The following is an 18,624-nucleotide window of genomic DNA, read 5'->3' on the forward strand; positions in this document are numbered from 1 at the left end:
CGCCTGCAGTGTGATTCTCTCGGCCGTCCACCCCTTGGGGGCACGCGGCGGAGCAGCGCCTCCCTCCCGCCCGCGCGCCCTGTCCTGGGTCTGCCCCGCCCCGCCCCGCCCCAGTCCTGCGGCCACGCGCGCGCGGAGGTGGCCTTCGCGGCATCGCGCCGCGGGAAGGGCGCAGGGCCGAATGGGGCTCAGGCCGGCAAACCCCAAGTTCAGGTCTGTGCTTCGGGAGACCCCGGAGGCCGACGCCCGGAAGGGCCCGTGGGGCGGTAGCGGCCATAGACCCGGATATGCGCCGGGGACCCCCAGGCCGCGCCCATCCCCCACCCGCCGCAACGGAGCCCAGAACGCAAGCGCGGTGCAGACCGGAAGCGGAACCGGCGGGGGCGGGGGCTTGCCGTAGTGGAAGTTCCGGAGCAAGGCGCCGGCCTCTTGGCCTCCTCAAGCCGCAGTGTACCCCACCGGCCCCCCTGCGGCCCCTCCATCCGCGGCGAGTCTGTCCCTCCTTCTGTCTCCGGATGCCCACGTACCCCCCCACCTCCGACCGCCGTTCCCGTGTGCCCCGCCCCCCGCCGAACCCCAGAGTGCCCCCGGCCTCCAGCGTGTGTCCTCCTGAGCCTTCTTCCCCTGTCCCTCCGCGGACCCCGGCCGCGCAGACTCCTCCTCCCCACCGGAGAGGGCGGGCACGTAAGGGCTCCGGGCTGGGCCTGGGGTGAGGCCTGGGCCGTGTGGAGGGGAGGTCTCAGGGCCGTGGCAAGAGCTCTGGGCTCTTCCTTCGCCCCGGGCGTAGCAAGGCCGGGTCCTGAGAGCGTGTCCGCAGTGCTGGCTGAGGGTTGATGCCCCTGGAACCGTTTGAGAAGGCTGGCAGAGGCGTGGAGTGCGTGCAGGAGGCTGCCGAAGGCTTTCCAGGCTCCCGGGGCGGGGTCGGCAGGGGCAGAGGACAGTTTGGGAGGCTGGTGTGGAGAAGAGCTGCGGCGGGAGCTGGGGGATCCACTCCACCCAGAGGGATCAGTGATGCCTGACCATTGGCTGGAAGGTGACCCTAGCAGACCCTGATACTGCCACCATCTGTCCCCAGGTACTCAGGTATTGGTGGGCACATGGGTGGCCTTGGGGGCCCCGCCCCACCTCATCCTGCTCCTTCCCCCAGATCTCAGAGGTGTGGACAAGCAGCCTACTAGGGCTAGAGATGGATAGCAGGAAACTGTCCCCCCAGGGGAAGAAGCTGGAGTCGCACCTCTCCCAAGAGCACAGGCGGTCCCCACTGGGCCTGACAGCAGCCTGGGGCCAGCCCGGTATGCAGAGCAGCGCTCAGCAGGGACTGCAGACTCAGGACTGGGTAAGTGGAAGGAAACCCTGGCCGAGGCCACCCTCCTGCCCCCAGTCCACCTGAGGCCGCTGTCTCTGGAAACTCCAGGCTGGTCATGATGGGCAGCCTCAGGGGAGGGCTGAGTGGGGACTGATGAGAAACAGATGGCTGGACTCAGGAGGCTCTCTTCCCTATGGCCTTGGACGAGCACCAAGGTGGACCTGCGCCCTTCTTGTCTCCAGAACCGTGGGCCACCGGCCTCTGCTGGGCTCTGTAGAGAGGTCTTCCAAGGCCAGGAAGGAGGCGAGGCAAGGCAACACACTTCCCTCAGCCCTCCCCAGAGTCCCCCACCCCAGGCTGAAGGTGGCAAGAAGCGGGAGGGAAAGCAAGGTCCCCAGGGGGGGTGGTGTCCTCCCAACCAGGTGGGGCAGCTGTCAGGAGAAGGATCTGTCACTGAAAGTTGACCAAAACAAAATGGTGGGAGAGGCTCTGCTGTGACTCCCCAAACTGGAAGCATCTCGTGGTCTCTCTACTGCGGGGCAGTGGCTGCAGGCTTGTGTCAGGCCCAGTAGTGAGAGTGGTGGGATATAGCTGTTCAGCCCTAGGCCGTTCTCTGAGGGCAGAGGAAGCCAGAGCCCCACTTGTGTGGTTCCACTTTTGGAAGGTTCAAAGCCAGGCTTAGAGATGGCTCTAGGCTGTGGCAAGATGGGTGCAGGGGCTCCTGGGCACTGGCAATGCTTTGGCAGATGGCACTGGTCATGTGGCGAGTTCAGTGTGGGGAGCTCATTGAGCCATGCACACTGGTGTGTCTGCGTGTGTTCCCAGGGCTGCCCGTTGAGGCCCCTTTGTCCCCTCTCAGTCATGTCCTTCAGGCCCAAATGCCTTCAAAACCCCTATGACGCTGTCAAGTGCTGGGGAGTGGGGTGACCAAACCAGCAGATGCAGTGGCTTTTGGGAGGCGAACATCTCGTGACAGGCAATCCAGACTATAAATACACATAGGTCACCTGTCTAGTGAGTGCCGCTCAAGAGGAGGGCCAGGGGGTGTGAGGCTTCTGTCCTGCATAGGGCTGGGGACAGGGCACTATGTCTGAAGGGGTGGGGATGTGGATGCAAGAGGAGTGTGTATTGGACCCACATCCAGCAAGGACACAGGGACCCAGTGGCTCTTGGGCAGGGGCAGCCAGGCTGTATTTGTAGTTCCAAGAGATGGACTGGTGGCTATGGGTAATGGTTGAGAACAAGGCTGGGAGGCAGAAGAGTGGGCTGAAGGCCTCCAAGAGCAGGCGAGCAGTGGGAGAATGAGGTTGTTGGCCAAGGGTGGAAAGGGGCATGGGTGCATCTCTGCTGACTGGCAGGTTTTTAGTTTGGGGACAGGAAATCTTCCCTGAAAAATGTGGGTGCCCAGATGACTTTATAGGTGGTCATCCCAAACAAGAAATTAGTCATCCTCATTGATGAAGCTTCACCTGCCCAGAGCCACTTCTGATATGGAGCTGGTATCATCCAATACCAGTGCCAGAAGAGAGCAGAGGGAGAAAAGGAAAAAGAGAAAACGATGTGCCAGTCTACCTGTGGGCATAGATTGAAAAATCCTGAGTAAGTACTAGACCAAATCCAGGAGCACCTGAAATGCTGAGCTTCATAGCCATAAGGATGGGTCCTGCACACTTGTGCCTGCCAGGAGAGCAGGCATATGTCTTCACAGCTCTGTCCCAGTGCTTTAGGACAGTGTCTGGCACATAGTAGGTGCTCAATGAATGTATATGGAATAAATGAAGTTGTATGTAAATAAAAGAAGATTGTAACCCAAGGACAAAGGAATTTTGAAATCTGTAAATAAAGTTCAGTAACAACAGGTGGAAAATCACGTGATTATCTCAATAGATGTTGAAAAGTAATACTAATAAATTCCAGTATCTTTCCTTAAGAACAAAAGAAGTCACAGCCATAAAAAAGGATGAGTTCATGTCCTTTGTAGGGACATGGATGAAGCTGGAAACCATCATTCTCAGCAAACTATTCCAAGGACAAAAAACCAAATGCCGCATGTTGTCACTCATAGGTGGGAATTGAACAATGAGAACACTTGGACACAGGAAGGGGAACATCACACACTGGGGACTGTTGTGGGGTGGGGTGAGCGGGGAGGGACAGCATTAGGAGGTATACCTAATGCTAAATGACAGGTTAATGGGTGCAGCACACCAACATGGCACATGTATACATATGTAACTAACGTGCACATTGTGCACATGTACCCTAAAACGTAGAAGTATAATTAAAAAAAACCGAAGTATAGAAACCTGTAGGTTCTGGATGAGGTGGGAAGAGATGGCTGTCTCTGTAGCCTGACGGAGGGGAGCTCTCAAGAGCTTGCAGTGGCCACCAATGGAAGTATTTCAGATGCAAGCAGATGGATACATGGTACCGCTATGACGTTAAAAAAATCGCCAGGTGCCGTGGCTCACGCGTGTAATCCCAACAATTCGAGAGGCCAAGGCAGGTGGATCACCTGACGTCGAGAGTTGGAGACCATCCTGGCCAACATGATGAAACCCCGTCTCTACTAAAAATACAAAAATTAGCTGGGCATGGTGGTGGGTGCCTGTAATCCCACCTACTTGGGAGGCTGAGGCAGGAGAATTGCTGGAATCCGGGAGTTGGAGGTTGCAGTGAGCTGAGATTCCGCCACCGCACTCCAGCCTGGGCGACAGAGGGAGACTCTGTCTCAAAAAAGCAAATAAACAGTATTTTGGAAATCGAAGCCTGTATAGTAAATCAAGAAAATGAGATGTGTAAATATCTAAAAAGATGAAAATCACTATTTGCAGCTAATATGTTGCCTACTTGGAAAATCCAATTTAAGAAACATGAGTACAAATAAAAGAGGGAGTTTGGATATGTGATCACCATTCACAACTTTTCAACACAGTAAAAATAACCAGAAAATGGAATGGAAACAAAGGATACTATTCAGTTTAGCAACAGGAACCATGAAGTTCTTAGAAATAAACCTGTTATTGGCCAGGTGCGGTGGCTCATGCCTGTAATCCCAGCACTTTGGGAGGCTGAGGCGGGCGGATCACAAGGTCAGGAGATTGAGACCATACTGGCTAACACAGTGAAACCCTGTCTCCACTAAAAATACAAAAAAATTAGCCAGGCATGGTGGTGGGTGCTTGTAGTCCCAGCTACTCAGGAGGCTGAGGCAGGAGAATGGCATGAACCCGGGAGGCGGAGCTTGCAGTGAGACGAGATCGTGCTACTGCACTCCAGCCTGGGTGACAGAGCAAGACTCTGTCTCAAAAAAAAAAAAAAAAAAAGAAATCTGTTGTTCAATTCCTTTATGAAGAACACTTTAAAGTGTTACCGAATAGCACGTAGAGCTCCTCATGGAGATGTTTATCATATTGGATGGGCAGATTTCATATGTGTGTTTCTGAGACAGGGTCTTGCTCTGTCACCAGGCTGGAGTACAGTGGCATGATCACAGTGTTACTGGAAAAGGGGTCTCCATCTGGACCCCAAGAGAGGGTTTTTGGATCTCATGCAGGAAGGAATTTGAAGCGAGCTGCGGAGTGCAGTGAGAAGAGATCATGTACTGAAAGCCGCTCCACTGCAGAGCAGGGTATCCTCAACAAGCAAGCAGAGGAACAGACCTACTGTGTTTTAAGTTATTCTTATATCGAGGTCTTATCTATGTAAAGACCAAGCTGTGCCTACATGTGGGTGGGCTGACAGCATAACAATGTATTATTCTATTGATTAAAAGAAAACTTCGACATTTTAGTGTGCAAGTACATTAAAGCATAACTATAATTATCTTGAAAGCATATATTATTGTGGGTATTAGAACATCTGAACTTCCTTTTCTACGAGTTTGTCCTTGTAGGCATTACCAAGCTGCTTCCTTAGCTGGAAACATCTTAGGACCATGGTTGTGACCTGCAAGGAATGTGCTCTATTAGTCTCAAGGTGGAGTTGAACATAAAATGATGTTATCCTGGCTCTCGTAGACTCCTGCTTCTGTAATAACAGCTCACTACAGCCTGGACCTCCTGGACTCAAGCTATCCTCCCACTTCAGCCTCCCAAGTAGCTGGGACCGCAGTGCCGTGTCACCACGCCTAGCTAATTTTTAAAAAATTTTTGTAGAGATGGGGTCTTACTATGCTGCCTAGTTTGGTCTTGAACTGGGCTCATGTGATCCTCCAGCTTTGGGGTCGCGAAGTGTTAGGATTATAGGCATGAGCCATTGCGCCCAGCCAGATTTAACGTTTTAAACATGCCAAGCTTCCCAAAAACAATGCAGTGTTTTTTTAAAAAACACACTTCATGAATCTTGAAAACTTCATTTTAAATGTACATAGTGATTCTGGAAATGTATTACTAGTTTACTTTTTAAAAAAAATTAGAGACAGGGTCTCACTATGTTACCTAGGCTGGTCTCTAACTCCTGGCCTTCCTAAGAGCTGGGATCACAGGCATGAGCCACCATACCCAGCTTTTGGCAATGTATTAGTTATCCATTGCTGCATGACAAGTTTCCCCAGAGCTTAGCAACTTAAAACAGTAAGTATTTTTATCTTAGTTTCTATAGGTCAGAAATTTGGGAGCTGCTTAGCTGGTGGCTTTGGTTTGAGATCTCTCGGGAGCTTATAGTTGAGATAGCAGTCAACACTTCAGTCATCTCAAAGCTTGAGAAAGGCTGGAGACTGCTTCCACAGCAGCTCACTCACATGACTGGCGAGTCCATGATAGGGGCTGGCAGGAGGCTCAGCTCCCTACCACATGGATCTCCCCACAGGACAGCTTCAGTATCCTCAGTATGGTGGCTGGCTTCCCCCAGAGTGAGTGTTTGGAGAGAGAGTGAGCTGAAAGCTGCAATGACTTCCATGACTTAACCTTGGAAGTCACACTCCCCTATTCCTACAGTATCCATTTTGGATACACTGGTCATCCTATTTAGTGTGAGAGGGGACGACACAAAGGCATGAATACCAGGAGGTGAGAATCATTGGATGCCATCTTGGAGGACAGCTCTCACAAGCAGTCATTTAGTCTATACGCTTTAAGAAATTATGTATTGAGAAGCATAATAGTGAAACTGTAGAATGCCAGCGACAAAAACCTCAGAAGTAATTCGAGTGGGAAGACAGAACCTTCAAAGCAGCCACGGGAGCGCGTCACAGGAGAGCAGTAGCCTGCCGGTGCTCAGGGGAAGCCATGCTCCACCTGGAATAGCAGGCCCAGCAAAAATGGATTATACAAAGGGCTAAATAAATAAAGTTTTTAAATGATAAAAAAGAGAATTTGCCCCCAGCACACTCTCACCTCTGTTCTGAAGAAATGATCTCAAAGCATCATGAATGTGATGAAAGGTCTGAAATGGATAAAGCATAAGAGAAAGTAGGAAGTGTGTAAGGAAACTGAAAGTCACTGGATGTCACTCATGCATAGAAAAGCAAGGATACAATCAATATATGTACCTGCAATGGCATAAATGTCAAGATGGTGCTTGTGAGTGGAACTAAAGTGTTCTAAGTTCCTCTGAGAAGAGGATGGGGGTGGGCCATGGTGGCTCACACCTGTAATCCCAGCACTTTGGGAGGCCTAGGTGGGAGGATTGCTTGAGCCCAACCTGCCAAGATGGCAAAACGCCATCTCTACAAAAAAATACAAAAAGCCAGGCATGGTGGCATGTACCTGTAGTGTCAGCTACTTGGGAGGCTGAGGCAGGAGGATCACTTGTGTCTGTGAGGCAGAAACTGCAGTGAGCTGAGATTGCACCACCACACTCCAGCCTGGGCGACAGAGCCAGACCTTGACTCAAAAAAAAAAAAAAAAAAAAAATCAAGTTGCTTGTCAACTTCGGACTTAGATGAGTTTGCCTGCCCTCACAGATTACAGCAGAAGAACAGAAAGAGATACGACGGCAGATAGAATCGCCGGTATGTCATTTAATTCAGTCAGTGAAAATGGGCTAAGTGTTCCAGTCTTTTAGACAGACATTGTCAGAGTGTGTTGAAAACAGCCAGATTCAGCGGTAGGGTTGTGAGCGTGTGCAGGGGTAAGCACGGGAATATTCCAGCTGCAGGGTGAAGATGGACACCAAATGGCCGTGTGTCAGTTCACATTGCATTTTTCTGTCAAACAGCAGACTTACCTCCGATTTGGGAATGTGGTTGTGTGGGCGCCTGTTGCATGCAGCCGCGAGTGTGAGTCTCATAGACCTATTCCTGAGTGAAAGAGGCAAAAAGGTGACAAAATTATTCATGCCATGTGGCTTTGTTCAGAGTTCAACAGCATGCAGAAGTAAACAAGATATTGCTAATATTCATTAAAGTATAATTTAAAAAAATAAAGATGTTTTAAAATGTTTACTTGGAAAAGGAACCGTGCAACAATTTTGGAAAATAAGAACAAGGCCTGGCTTGTCCGCACCAGCTCCAGCAACTAAAACTGTGTGGCCCTGTGGCAGAAGGTGGCAAAGACACCACTGCCTGGACAAGTAGCCCGGAAACCGACCTGTGCATAAATGTGGGGATTTAATTTATGATGAGCATGGCATTTCAGAGCAGTGAGAAACAGACCTTTCAATAAGTGGTATTGGGGTGATTGGCTGTATAGTTAGAAGATGGTAGAGTGCAGCTCCGTCTCTCAAAAAAATGCACACACAAAAAACATTAAACCCAAACCATGTAAGCACTGAAGCACTGAGAGAGTATATGTGAGAATATTTAGGATCTGGAAGTGATAAGTGCCTTTTGTAGGCCAAACACAAAATCCTTGAAGGAAAAGCCTGACAAATCTAACTGCAGAGTTTTTAAACATTTCTGCGCAATCAAAGACACAAAAATGTTAAACGACAGTCTGGAAGAAAATACTTGTAATATTTATAACATTCAAATGTTTACCAACCAGAATCTATGAAGAGATGCTTGAAAGCAATGAGGAAACTATTTTTAAAACTGGATAGAAAAGTGGGCCAGGCACAGTGGTTCACTGCTGTAATCCCAGCACTTCAGGAGGCCAAGGCAGGAGGATCACTTAAGGCCAGGAGTTCAAGACCAGTCTGGACAGCACAGTGAGACCCTATCTCTGCAAAAAATAAAAATTAGCCAGGGTGGTGTGCCACTGTAGGCTCCCAGCTGCTTGGGAGGCAGAACAAGACCCTGTATCTTTAAAAAAAAAAAAAAAAAAAAAAAAATGAATTAAGTCTACATACTTGCAGTTCCTAAAAAAAAAAAAAGGAACTAAATGAAGTGAAACAGTGAAAAAGTTGGCAAAAATTATAAAGGTAGATGGATCTATGTGGAATTGGTGAGGATGTAAGGAAAGAGTAAGTCTGTTTTATTGGTTTTTCAAAGAGCCCATTGTGATCATTATTCACTGTTTTTTAATGTTAATTTAGTCATTAATCTTTCCTAATTTCATCTTTAAGCTTTCAGACCATTTCTTTTGCTGTTCTTTTTGTATCTTTTCAAATAATTTGCACGGTCATGGTTTGGGGACCTTTTTCTAAAGATGTATTTAAAGCTCTAGCTTCTCGGAGCATAGCTTTGACCACACCTCACATTTTGGTGTGTCCTGATTTCATTGTTCGTTTCTCAGCCACCACGTCTGGCTAATTTCTTAAATTTTTTTTTTTTTTTTTTTTTTTTTTTTTCGAGACAGTCTCACTCTGTCACCCAGGCTGGAGTGCAGTGGCGTGATCTTGGCTCACTGCAGCCTCCACCTCCTGGGTTCAAGCAATTCTCCTGTCTCAGCCTCCTGAGTAGCTGGGATTACAGGCGCACACCACCATGCCTGGCTAATTTTTTGTATTTTAGTAGGCATGGGGTTTCATCATGTTGCTCAGGCTGGTCTCGAACTCCTGAGCTCAGGCCATTCACCCACCTTGGCCTCCCAAAGTGCTAGGATTACAGGCGTGAGCCACCATGCCCAGCCAATTTCTTAAATTTTTTTAGAGATGGGATATCACTTTGTTGTCTAGGCTAGAGTGCAGTGTGCGGCACCATTACGGCTCACTGCAGCCTTGAACTCTTAGCCTCAAGTGATCCTCCCATCTCAGCCTCCCGAATAGCTGGGACTGTAGGTACACGTCACCATGCCCAGCTATTTATTTTTTGTAGAGATGAGGTCTCCCTATGTTGCCCAGGCTGGTCTCGAACTTCTCTGCTGAGGTCAAGCAATCCTGCCTAGGCCTCCCAAAGTGTCGGGATTACAGACGAGAGCCACTGCACTCTGCCATTGTTTCTTTCTAAATAAATGGGTATTTCAGTCTTGATTTTCTTTTTCATTCAGGACTTAATTAGAAGGGTGTTTTGGGATGTCCGTATCAAAAGGAGTATTTTGTTATCCTTTTGCTATTAATTTCTAATTGTGTCACTTTGTAGTTGCAGAACCCTGTGTTATAGGGGTCTGTCTGCATGGGGGTCCATCTGTGTTATGGGGGTCTGTCTGCATTGGGGTCCATCTGTGTTACGGGGGTCTGTCTGCATTGGGGTCTGTCTGTGTTATGGGGCTCTATCTGCATTGGGGTCTATTTTGTTTGTGGCCAATTCATGTGCATGTTGCGTGTGTTTGGGAAGAACATGGATTCTCTGTGAGTTAAAGAGTTCTGTGCATGTTCTCCTGTGTCTGTTGGATTACTCATTACTTAAATCTTAATTTTTAAAAATTTTAAATTACTTTTGTTAAAACATATATATTTAGAACAGCAGTCCCCAAAGCCACTCTCAGCCCTTGCAGACATCCCACCGCATGCTGAGAAGTGCACTTTTGCCGGTGTGCTGCCTCCTTTTTCTTCTTTTTTTTTTTTTTTTTTTTTTTTGAGACGGAGTCTCACTCTATCACCAGGCTGGAGTGCAGTGGTGTGATCTTGGCTCACTGCAACCTCCGCCTCCGGGGTTCAAGTGATTCCCCTGCCTCAGCCTCCCAAGTAGCTGGGACTACAGGCACCGGCCACCACACCCAGCTAATTTTTGTGGTTTGCTTGTTTTTTGTTTTTGAGACAGAGTCTCGCTCCATCACCCAGACTGGAGTGCAATGGCGTGATCTTGGCTCACTGCAACCTCTGCCTCCCAGATTCAAGCGATTCTCCTGCCTCAGCCTCCCAAGTAGTTGGGATTACAGGTGCACGCCACCATGCTGGGCTAATTTTTGTATTTTTAGTAGAAACGGGGTTTCGCCATGCTGACCAGGCTGGTCTCAAACTCCTGACCTCAGGTGATCTGCCCGCCTCAGCCTCCCAAAATGCTGGGATTACAGGCATGAGCCACCGTGCCTGGCCGCACTGCCTCCTTTTCATTCCTCTGTCTTGCATCTGTCCATGCCCCACCGCAGAGACGAAGGGTGTAGCGCCCCTTCCCCATTCTCCCACCAGCATTCTGTCTGCTCAGCAGAAACCTAGTTCCACTGTTAGCTTTACAGTGACCATGTGGCATCGGGACCGTGGGGTGGCTGTGTTTCCTTTGTGCTGTTTTCCCTGGAGGAAATCATTGTGTGTCCCCCTCCTCCCCCTCCTCCCCCTCCACCTCCTCCTGCTCCTCCTCCTCCCTCTTCTATGAACTGATTATTCTTTCCTAAACCTTCCAACAAATCTAGGACTCTCCTCTCACAGACCCCTATACATTGGGTTGTCCGGAGCTGCGTTTTCTCCTTGGCAGTGGCCTTCCTGGAGCCCTGGACTGCCAGCAACCAGCCCAGCTGGCAGGGCCACTGAGCAGCCTTCCCCACTCCCTCTCCCTTCCACACTCCCCAACAATCCACCTGCCTCCTGTCTACAGGACCCCTTGTTTCCTGGGCCCCAGCTTGTTCTCCTTGGTTAATCCTTTGTTTTGGTGGAATACATCTAGCAGCTTCCTCCAAAAGGGTTCAGAAGATGTGAAAGTTTTTGAGACTCTAAAGATGTGCAATATCTTTATTCTGCCTGTACTGCCTGTATGCTTGAATGACACCTTGGTTGGGTGAGATACGAGGTGGGAAATAATTTTCTTTCAGGATTTTAAGGCTTTGTCCATTACCTTCTAGCTTGCAGCACTGCTGTGTGGTGGTACCCTAGACTATTAAGACTTCTTCTTTTTTTTTTTTTTTTTTTGAGACAGAGTCTTGCACTGTCGCCCAGGCTGGAGTGCAGTGGTGCAATCCTAGCTCACTGCGGCCTTGAACTCCTGGGGAGTTCAAGGGGATCGAGCAATCCTCCCTCCTCAGCCTCCTGAAGTGCTTGGATTATAGCTACTGTGCCCAGCCAGAATTTTCTTACATTTTCTGTTTCTTTCTCCCTTCCTTTCTTTCTTTCATTCATTCTTTCTTTCGTTCTGTCTTTTTCTCTCTCTCTTTCTCCTTCCTTCCTTCTTTTTCTTTCTCTTTCTTTTTCTTTTTTTTTTTTTTTTTTTCAGAGTCTTACTCTGTCACCCAGGCTGGAGTGCAGTGACAAAATCACAGTTCATTGCAGCCTCAACCTCCTGGGCTCAAGCAATCTCTGCCTCAGCCTCCCCAACAGCGAGGACTACAGGCATGTACCACTGAACTTGGCTAATTTTTTAATTTTTCTTTTGTAGAGATGGGGTCTCACAGGCTGGTTTAGAATTCCTGGCCTCAAGCGATCCTCCTGCCTTGGGCTCCCAAACTGCTGGGATTACAGATGTGAACCATGGCGCCTAGCCTCCTTACCTTTTTTGTTTGTTTGTTTGAGACGGAGTTTTGCTCTTGTTGCCCAGGCTGAAGTATAATGGCGTGATCTCGGCTCAGTGCAACCTCCACCTCCCGGATTGAAGCGATTCTCCTGCCTCAGCCTGTTGAGTAGCTGGGATTACACGCATGTGCCACCACACCGGGCTAATTTTGTATTTTTAGTAGAGACAGGGTTTTTTCCATGTTGGTCAGGCTGGTCTCGAACTCCTGATCTCAGGTGATCCACCAGCCTCAGCCTCCCAAAGTGCTGAGATTACAGGCATGAGCCGCTGCACCCAGCCATCCTTTTTACTTTTTAGGGCTTAATAATATTCCATTTTCTGGATCTGCCACATTTTCTTTATCCATTCATCCATTGTGGAAACCTGGATTCCTTCCACATTTTCGCTGTTGTGAATAATGACGACCACTGCTGTGAACATTCCCTGTCGGAGTGCGCACATCTGTTTGTCTTCCTGCCTTCAGCTCTTTTGGGTATATACCCCAAAGCGGAATTGCTGGATCCCATGGCAATTCTGATTTTAATGTTTTGAGGAATGAGAATTCACTTCGAGTTTGCATGAATTCCACTCTTAGCATGGCACTGCCTTCTCTCCCCTCTGCCCTTCCCCCTGGCGAGGGAGGTGGAGGACGGTGAACTTCAGGCTGAGCAGAGTTCCCCCTGGTGAGGGAGGTGGAGGACGGTGAACTTCAGGCTGAGCAGAGTTCCCCCTGGTGAGGGAGGTGGAGGACGGTGAACTTCAGGCTGAGCAGAGTTCCCCCTGGTGAGGGAGGTGGAGGACGGTGAACTTCAGGCTGAGCAGAGTTCCCCCTGGTGAGGGAGGTGGAGGACGGTGAACTTCAGGCTGAGCAGAGTTCCCCCTGGTGAGGGAGGTGGAGGACGGTGAACTTCAGGCTGAGCAGAGTTCCCCCTGGTGAGGGAGGTGGAGGACGGTGAACTTCAGGCTGAGCAGAGTTCCCCCTGGTGAGGGAGGTGGAGGACGGTGAACTTCAGGCTGAGCAGAGTCTGGAGGAAGCGTCTCCTGCAGCCCACGTGGGAAGTTCCTTCTTGGGGGATAGAGGTCCTCCTGGGGACCCCATCTGCTTCTGGCCTTTCCCTGTGGCCCTGCCACGGCTTCTCCAGTTGGTGGTCCCTAGCTTCCAGTCTCCTGTACCCTGCCAGGGGCCCTCCTCCACTGGCGCTGGTCTTTTGTCTGTGGATTCATGATCTTTATTTTCTCCCTAACTCTCTTTATGATCATTTCCGAGGGGCCTGGGGAGAAGGGCAGGCTGGAGCTGGCCTTAGTCCTGCCTTTCCTGAGGCACACAACAGTGTTCGAGCCCCGGGCGTCCTCCTGCCGGTCAAGCCGGGGGCCGGCCGTGAGGACTAAGCAGTCCAGAGGCAGCCCTGCTGTACATGAAGCGGGGCAGGTACTGGATTGGGCAGTGTCCTGGCACAGATTACTGTGCAAAGCCACAGAGGGCCACACTGCCTGAGGCCCCGCGCCGGGAGCTGGCGCTGGAGCAGCGGGAGGCTGAGCAGACGGCGCTTTAGAAAGCGCCCCCTGGCCGCTGAGGGGCGAGCTCTGAGGGTCGGCGGGTGCTGGGTAGGAGCGGCGAAGGGGAGCTGGCGCCGAGGCCCTCGCCGACCCGCTGCTCTGTCCCCGCAGGTGTGCGAGCCGCCGGAGCGCAGGCGCCCGGGCCGCCACTGGAGCGTCAGCATCGACGAGCGCCGGCGGCGGGCCATGCTGGGCGGCCGGGAGAGGCCGGGCGCCGCCGGGGCCCCGCTACACTGCAGGGTGCGCGGGGGCGGGTCCTCCCAGCCCGGTCCCCGCCCCTCCACCTCGCCCCGCCCCTCCACCTCGCCTCCCTCGACTCAGTCCCACTGGGCCCTTTACCCTGGCGCTCCCGGGACCCGCCCTTGTCCCCTTCCCGCCCCTCGAGGCTCCCTGACCACCCTCGCCCGCAGGACATCGTGCAGATGGTAGCCCAGCTGGTGTCGGAGGACGTGGACAAGGACGTGCTCTTTCCCCACCCGCTGAGGTCCACCGAGTCCACCAACGCCTTCCAGGCCTTCCTGGCGCGGAGTGCGCCTTTCTGGCATAATGCGACTTTCGAGGCCTCGAGGTCACCCCCTTCCTAAGAGCCCGACTCAGCCCATTGTCTTCCAGTGCCTTTCCTTGGGGGCCCAGGGTGGGGGCAGCCTCTGCGCCTTCTTTGTGCCCCACCAGGGGGTCACCACCCACCCATGATAGGAAAACAGGCCAGGCAGGACCTGGCTCCGGACAGCCTGCAACTCCTGAGGACTTGGAGACCGGGCTAGGGGCTATGGGAGGCCATCTAGGGGAGGGGAACACTGCCCCGGGTGAGTCTGAGAGGGCCCTGGCAAGGCCTGGGTAGCAGGAACTTGCCCTCGGGGCTGCTGGGAGGAGGCCTCGGGGTACCTGGGCCTGCCTGAGGTGCACTGGTGTCCTGGGAGGCCCCAGTGGCAGGCGCTGCCTGGAGACTCAGCTCATTTGCTGGCCTGCTCCGGGGAACTGGGTACCTGCCTGCACTAGGCTGTGAGATGGGCCAGGCAGAGTTCTCCAGGGGGCGGGGTCTCACATTGGGTCCTGCCTCTGAAGACCCAGAAGGGCACACGGGACCCCAGGGGTGCTGTGGTGGGGAGCAGCAAGCCCAGGGACCCAATGCGGTGCCCAGCACAGAGGGAGGCTGTCTGGAGGCAGAGATGCCTCCTGGCCTCTGGACAGCGATGCTGGTGGTGGACGAGATCCAAGAGGGTAGCCTGCGCAGGGGGTCTGAGCAACTGTGAGGAGCTGGCTGCAGCAGGGGCCTGTGGGCCATGGTCCACTGGGTGACTGCCTCGTTTCCAGGCTGCAGGGCTCTCGGAAGGGTGCTGAGCCGGGGTAACATGTCCCAGCTGCATTTTGGGGACACTAAGTTGCAGGGGGGCTGGATTGGGAGGCGGGGCTGGAGGGCTGTGAGCATGCGTTCCCAGCCCGGGGTGGGTGGGGGTGGGGAAAAGGCCCTGGACTCCGTGACTGACTGTTAGGGTCCTGACTGGGTTTCTGTGGAGGTGGCTAGGTGAACGAGGCTTTGGTGGTGATCACTCCTGGGCCCCGGGTGAGGGCAGGAGCTGGATCTGTGCGGTGGCCTGGACCACCAGGCACACTGCATGCTGGCTGTGCTGCCCGCCTGGCCTCTACCCCTCCCCTTCCCGCTGCTGAGAAGCCACCTGACTGCACTGCCAGCCATCTGCTGCCCTGACACTGGATCCCTGGCCCGAGTTGAATCCTCTGCACCTGCCTGTCTCCCCTTCTTACTGTAAGACTCAGTGAAGTTCTCTCCTCCTTCAGGAAGCCTTCCAAGATTACACAGCCAGGTGCCCCCTTTCTCTCCCAAGTCCTCTGAATGTCTTTGGTGCACCCTAGGGATCCTCTGCATTTCTCAGGAGCCCTAGGGTAGGTGGATGGAGGGCAGATCTTCCAGGGGCTAGGGCAGGTGTCCTTAAGGGTGTGGGGAGTTTTGGGCAGGGCACTGGGGCCATCATGACCCACCTCCTCTGAGGCCCCTGATGATGATGTGGGGAATGGGATCCTATGGGCCCAGCTCCATGCCAGGCAGGCATCCCCAGGTGTAAACAGGGCAGAGTGGAGCTGACAGGTGAGCAGTTGCCATGGGGGTGACGAGCTGGGCAGTCCTCTGTTGCTGAGTGGTTTTAAAGGACCACTCGTTGTTCTGGCACTTGGGGGCTGGCTGGGCTCATCCCACCAGCTCTCCTGCTCTGGTTGTTATGACTGTGACTTGGGGGTTGGCTGGGCTCATCCTGCCAGCTCTCCTGCCCTTGTTTGAGTGTCTCCTGAGGCTGCAGTCAGAGTGTGGTGGTCCAGGACGCTGGTGATGCTGGGATGGTTGCCCTCTCTGCTCCATGAGGTCTCCCTACAGAGCACCTCCCCCATGATGGCAGCAGAGACAAAACCCTGGCCTGCTTCAGGCTGAGGCCCAGAGCCAGTCTCCTGGTGGGTAAGGTGGCCACAGGGCCAGCTGGCAGCAGGGTATTGGCACTGAGAGGCACAGGCCTCTCCAACAGAGGTGGTGCCGGGACGGGGCAGTGCCTGGAGACCGCTTAGGTTGTCACAACTGGGATTTGTGTACTAGTTTTCTGTAGCTGCCATAAAAATTGCCACAAATTCAGTAGGTTTGGTTTGTTTTTCTTTTTTTTTTTTTTTTTTTTTTTGGTGGTTGGGGCGGAGGCGGGGTGGGCTTGCTATGTTGCCCAGGCTGGTCTTGAACTATTGGACTCAAGTGATCCCCCGATTTTGGCCTCCTGGGTAGCTGGGACTGCAGGTGCATCCCACCACACCCGGCCCTTTTTTTTGTTTTGTTTTTTAAGTTTTTGTAGAGAAACAGTCTTGGTATGTTGCTCAGGCTGGTCTTGAACTCCTTGACTCAAGCAATCCTCTTGCCTCGGCCTCCTGAGTAGCTGGGGCTACAGGAGTGTTCCACTGGTGCCTGGCTTAGAGTGTTTTAAAACAACACAAATGTATTAGCTAAGTTTTGTAGAAGTTCAAAATGGGTATCTTTGGGCTCAGAATGAGGGGTTGGCAGAGTTCTGTTCCTTCTGGAGGCGCCAGGGGAGACTCTGTTTCCCTTTTTCTAGCCTCAAGAAGCCGCCTGCATTCCTTGGGTGGTAGTTGTGGCCTCCTTCGGAGCGGCCGAGCCCTTCTCTGCCCTGCCCTTCTCTGCCCACCTTTCCACTGCCTCCCTCCTGCACCCTGAAACACCCTTGTGGCGACGCTGGGCCCACCCGGAAGATCCAGGGTCGCCTGCCTGCTTTCGGGTGAACTGGTTAGCGCCCTTCCTAACATGCCACTTAACCCAGCCTGCTCCGAGGTTCTGGGGATTTGTACACAAGTATCTGTGGGAGGGGCATTCTGCCTTCCACAGGGGCTGCCGGCACCCGGTGGGTAGAGGCGGAGGTGCTGTGCTGCTCAGGATCCCGCAATGCATGGGCAGCCCCAAACCACGAGGGCCCGGCAGGAAACCCGGGGGCAGAGGAGGGTGCGTGCGGCGGGAGGGCATGTGAAGCCCACCTTGCAAGGGGAGGGTCGCTCTTCGCGGGACGGCAGAGGGAGGGTCTCTGAGGCGCGTGGAATCAAGGGGGCAGAAGAAGCAGTCTCGGGAGTGGGAAGGAGCCTGGGAGGGGCGTGGGAAGGAGCCTGGGAGGGGCGTGGGAAGGAGCCTGGGAGGGGCGTGGGAAGGAGCCTGGGAGGGGAGTGGGAAGGATCCTGGGAGGGGAGTGGGAAGGAGCCTGGGAGGGGCGTGGGAAGGAGCCTGGGAGGGGCGTGGGAAGGAGCCTGGGAGGGGCGTGGGAAGGAGCCTGGGAGGGGAGTGGGAAGGATCCTGGGAGGGGAGTGGGAAGGAGCCTGGGAGGGGCGTGGGAAGGAGCCTGGGAGGGGAGTGGGAAGGATCCTGGGAGGGGAGTGGGGATCCCCCGAAGTCTCGCAGCACAGTGTGGTGCTTAGGCCGTCGCCCCGGCCGCCACTGCGCCTCCCCACCCGCAGGCCGCCGCAGCGCCACGGGCGGCCGCGCGAGGTAGCGTTTGGGGGCTCCTGGGGACGCGGTCTCCGGCGCGCAGGTCCGCCCAGGGTTGGCCGCGTGGTCCCCCGGGCTTCCCACGCCCGATTCGAATTGTGACTCCGGCTGGCTCCGGACCGAGCCGAGGACGCTCCGGTACCACAGCAGGAGCCGCGCGGGCGGGGGCGCGGGGCGCCTGGGAGATGTAGTTCGCGGCCTTCCTTGGCGCACCAGACAATGCCCGACGCGGGCCCGCTGGAGAAACGCCTTCCTTGGCTTTGCAGAAACACCGCTTGCTATTAATACAGCAACGAATACAGCTTTAAAAACGCGCCCAGTGTCCTCCCTGGAATAACAGCTGAAGGTTATACCAGATATTTCTAAATGTATATGGGGAGATAAAAGGATGTAATGGAAATACAGAAATACGTGTCGAGCTGCTACTTATACACTTTTAAATATTTAAAGAAAAAAATTGCTAAAAGCAGATGAATGCTTCTTCACCTCAAGTTTAAAAGTCTCCTTACGATGGCCGGGCGCCGTGGCTCAGGCCTGTAATCCCGGCACTTTGGGAAGCCAAGGCAGGCAGATCGCTTGAGCTCAGGAGTTGGAGAACAGCCTGGGCAACATGGCGAAGCTCCATCCATACTGAAGATACAAAAATTAGCCGGGTGTGGTGGTGCACTCCTGTAGTCCCAGCTACTTGGGAGGCTGAGGTGGGAGGATCGCTTGAGCCCAGGAAGTCGAGGCTGCAGTGAGCCGAGATAGCCCCACTGCACTTGAGCCTGGGTGACAGAGTGAGACCCTGTCTCCAAAAAAAAAAGAGTCTTCTACGATTATTTTTAGAAATTACAAAAACATCAAGAGATGGGTGTGTTTGGTTTTCAGCAGCACAGCACGGTTCGGCTGAGGCGGCACAGGCTGACTTCTGACTGTGAATGGTGAGGAACTGGCACTGACATTTCCGTATCCCCTGGCAGGGCATTTCTTACAGGAAGATCAAAGCTCACCGCCAGTATTTGACCCACTGAAAGTCTTTGTTTTGATTTACATCTTTACTGG

At 53.0% G+C, this 18,624-nt stretch overlaps 1 protein-coding gene across 6 annotated transcripts; it reads left to right on the plus strand.

Moving 5' to 3' along the window:
* The first annotated feature begins 7 nt into the window (after positions 1–7).
* TEX22 (testis expressed 22) lies at positions 8–17,167 on the plus strand. Of its 6 annotated transcripts, none has more exons than XR_010137035.1 (5): positions 227–491; positions 1,148–1,336; positions 13,656–13,784; positions 13,955–15,446; positions 16,646–17,164. XR_010137035.1 is itself a non-coding variant. In XM_054530611.2 (4 exons), the coding sequence occupies exons 2-4, from the start codon at positions 1,187–1,189 to the stop codon at positions 14,126–14,128; spliced, it is 453 nt and encodes a 150-aa protein (XP_054386586.1). In that variant the 5' UTR covers positions 8–213; positions 1,148–1,186; the 3' UTR covers positions 14,129–17,165. The 6 variants fall into 6 exon arrangements, 4 of the variants coding, with proteins under 4 accessions (XP_054386586.1, XP_063571846.1, XP_054386585.2 ...); XR_010137036.1 differs by having other exon boundaries at positions 13,955–15,309; XM_054530611.2 differs by lacking the exon at positions 227–491 and adding an exon at positions 8–213 and having other exon boundaries at positions 13,955–17,165.
* The last annotated feature ends 1,457 nt before the right edge of the window (positions 17,168–18,624 follow it).

Source organism: Pongo abelii, chromosome 15, assembly GCF_028885655.2.
Source record: "Pongo abelii isolate AG06213 chromosome 15, NHGRI_mPonAbe1-v2.0_pri, whole genome shotgun sequence".
In the NCBI taxonomy this organism is placed as follows: Eukaryota; Metazoa; Chordata; class Mammalia; order Primates; family Hominidae; genus Pongo; species Pongo abelii.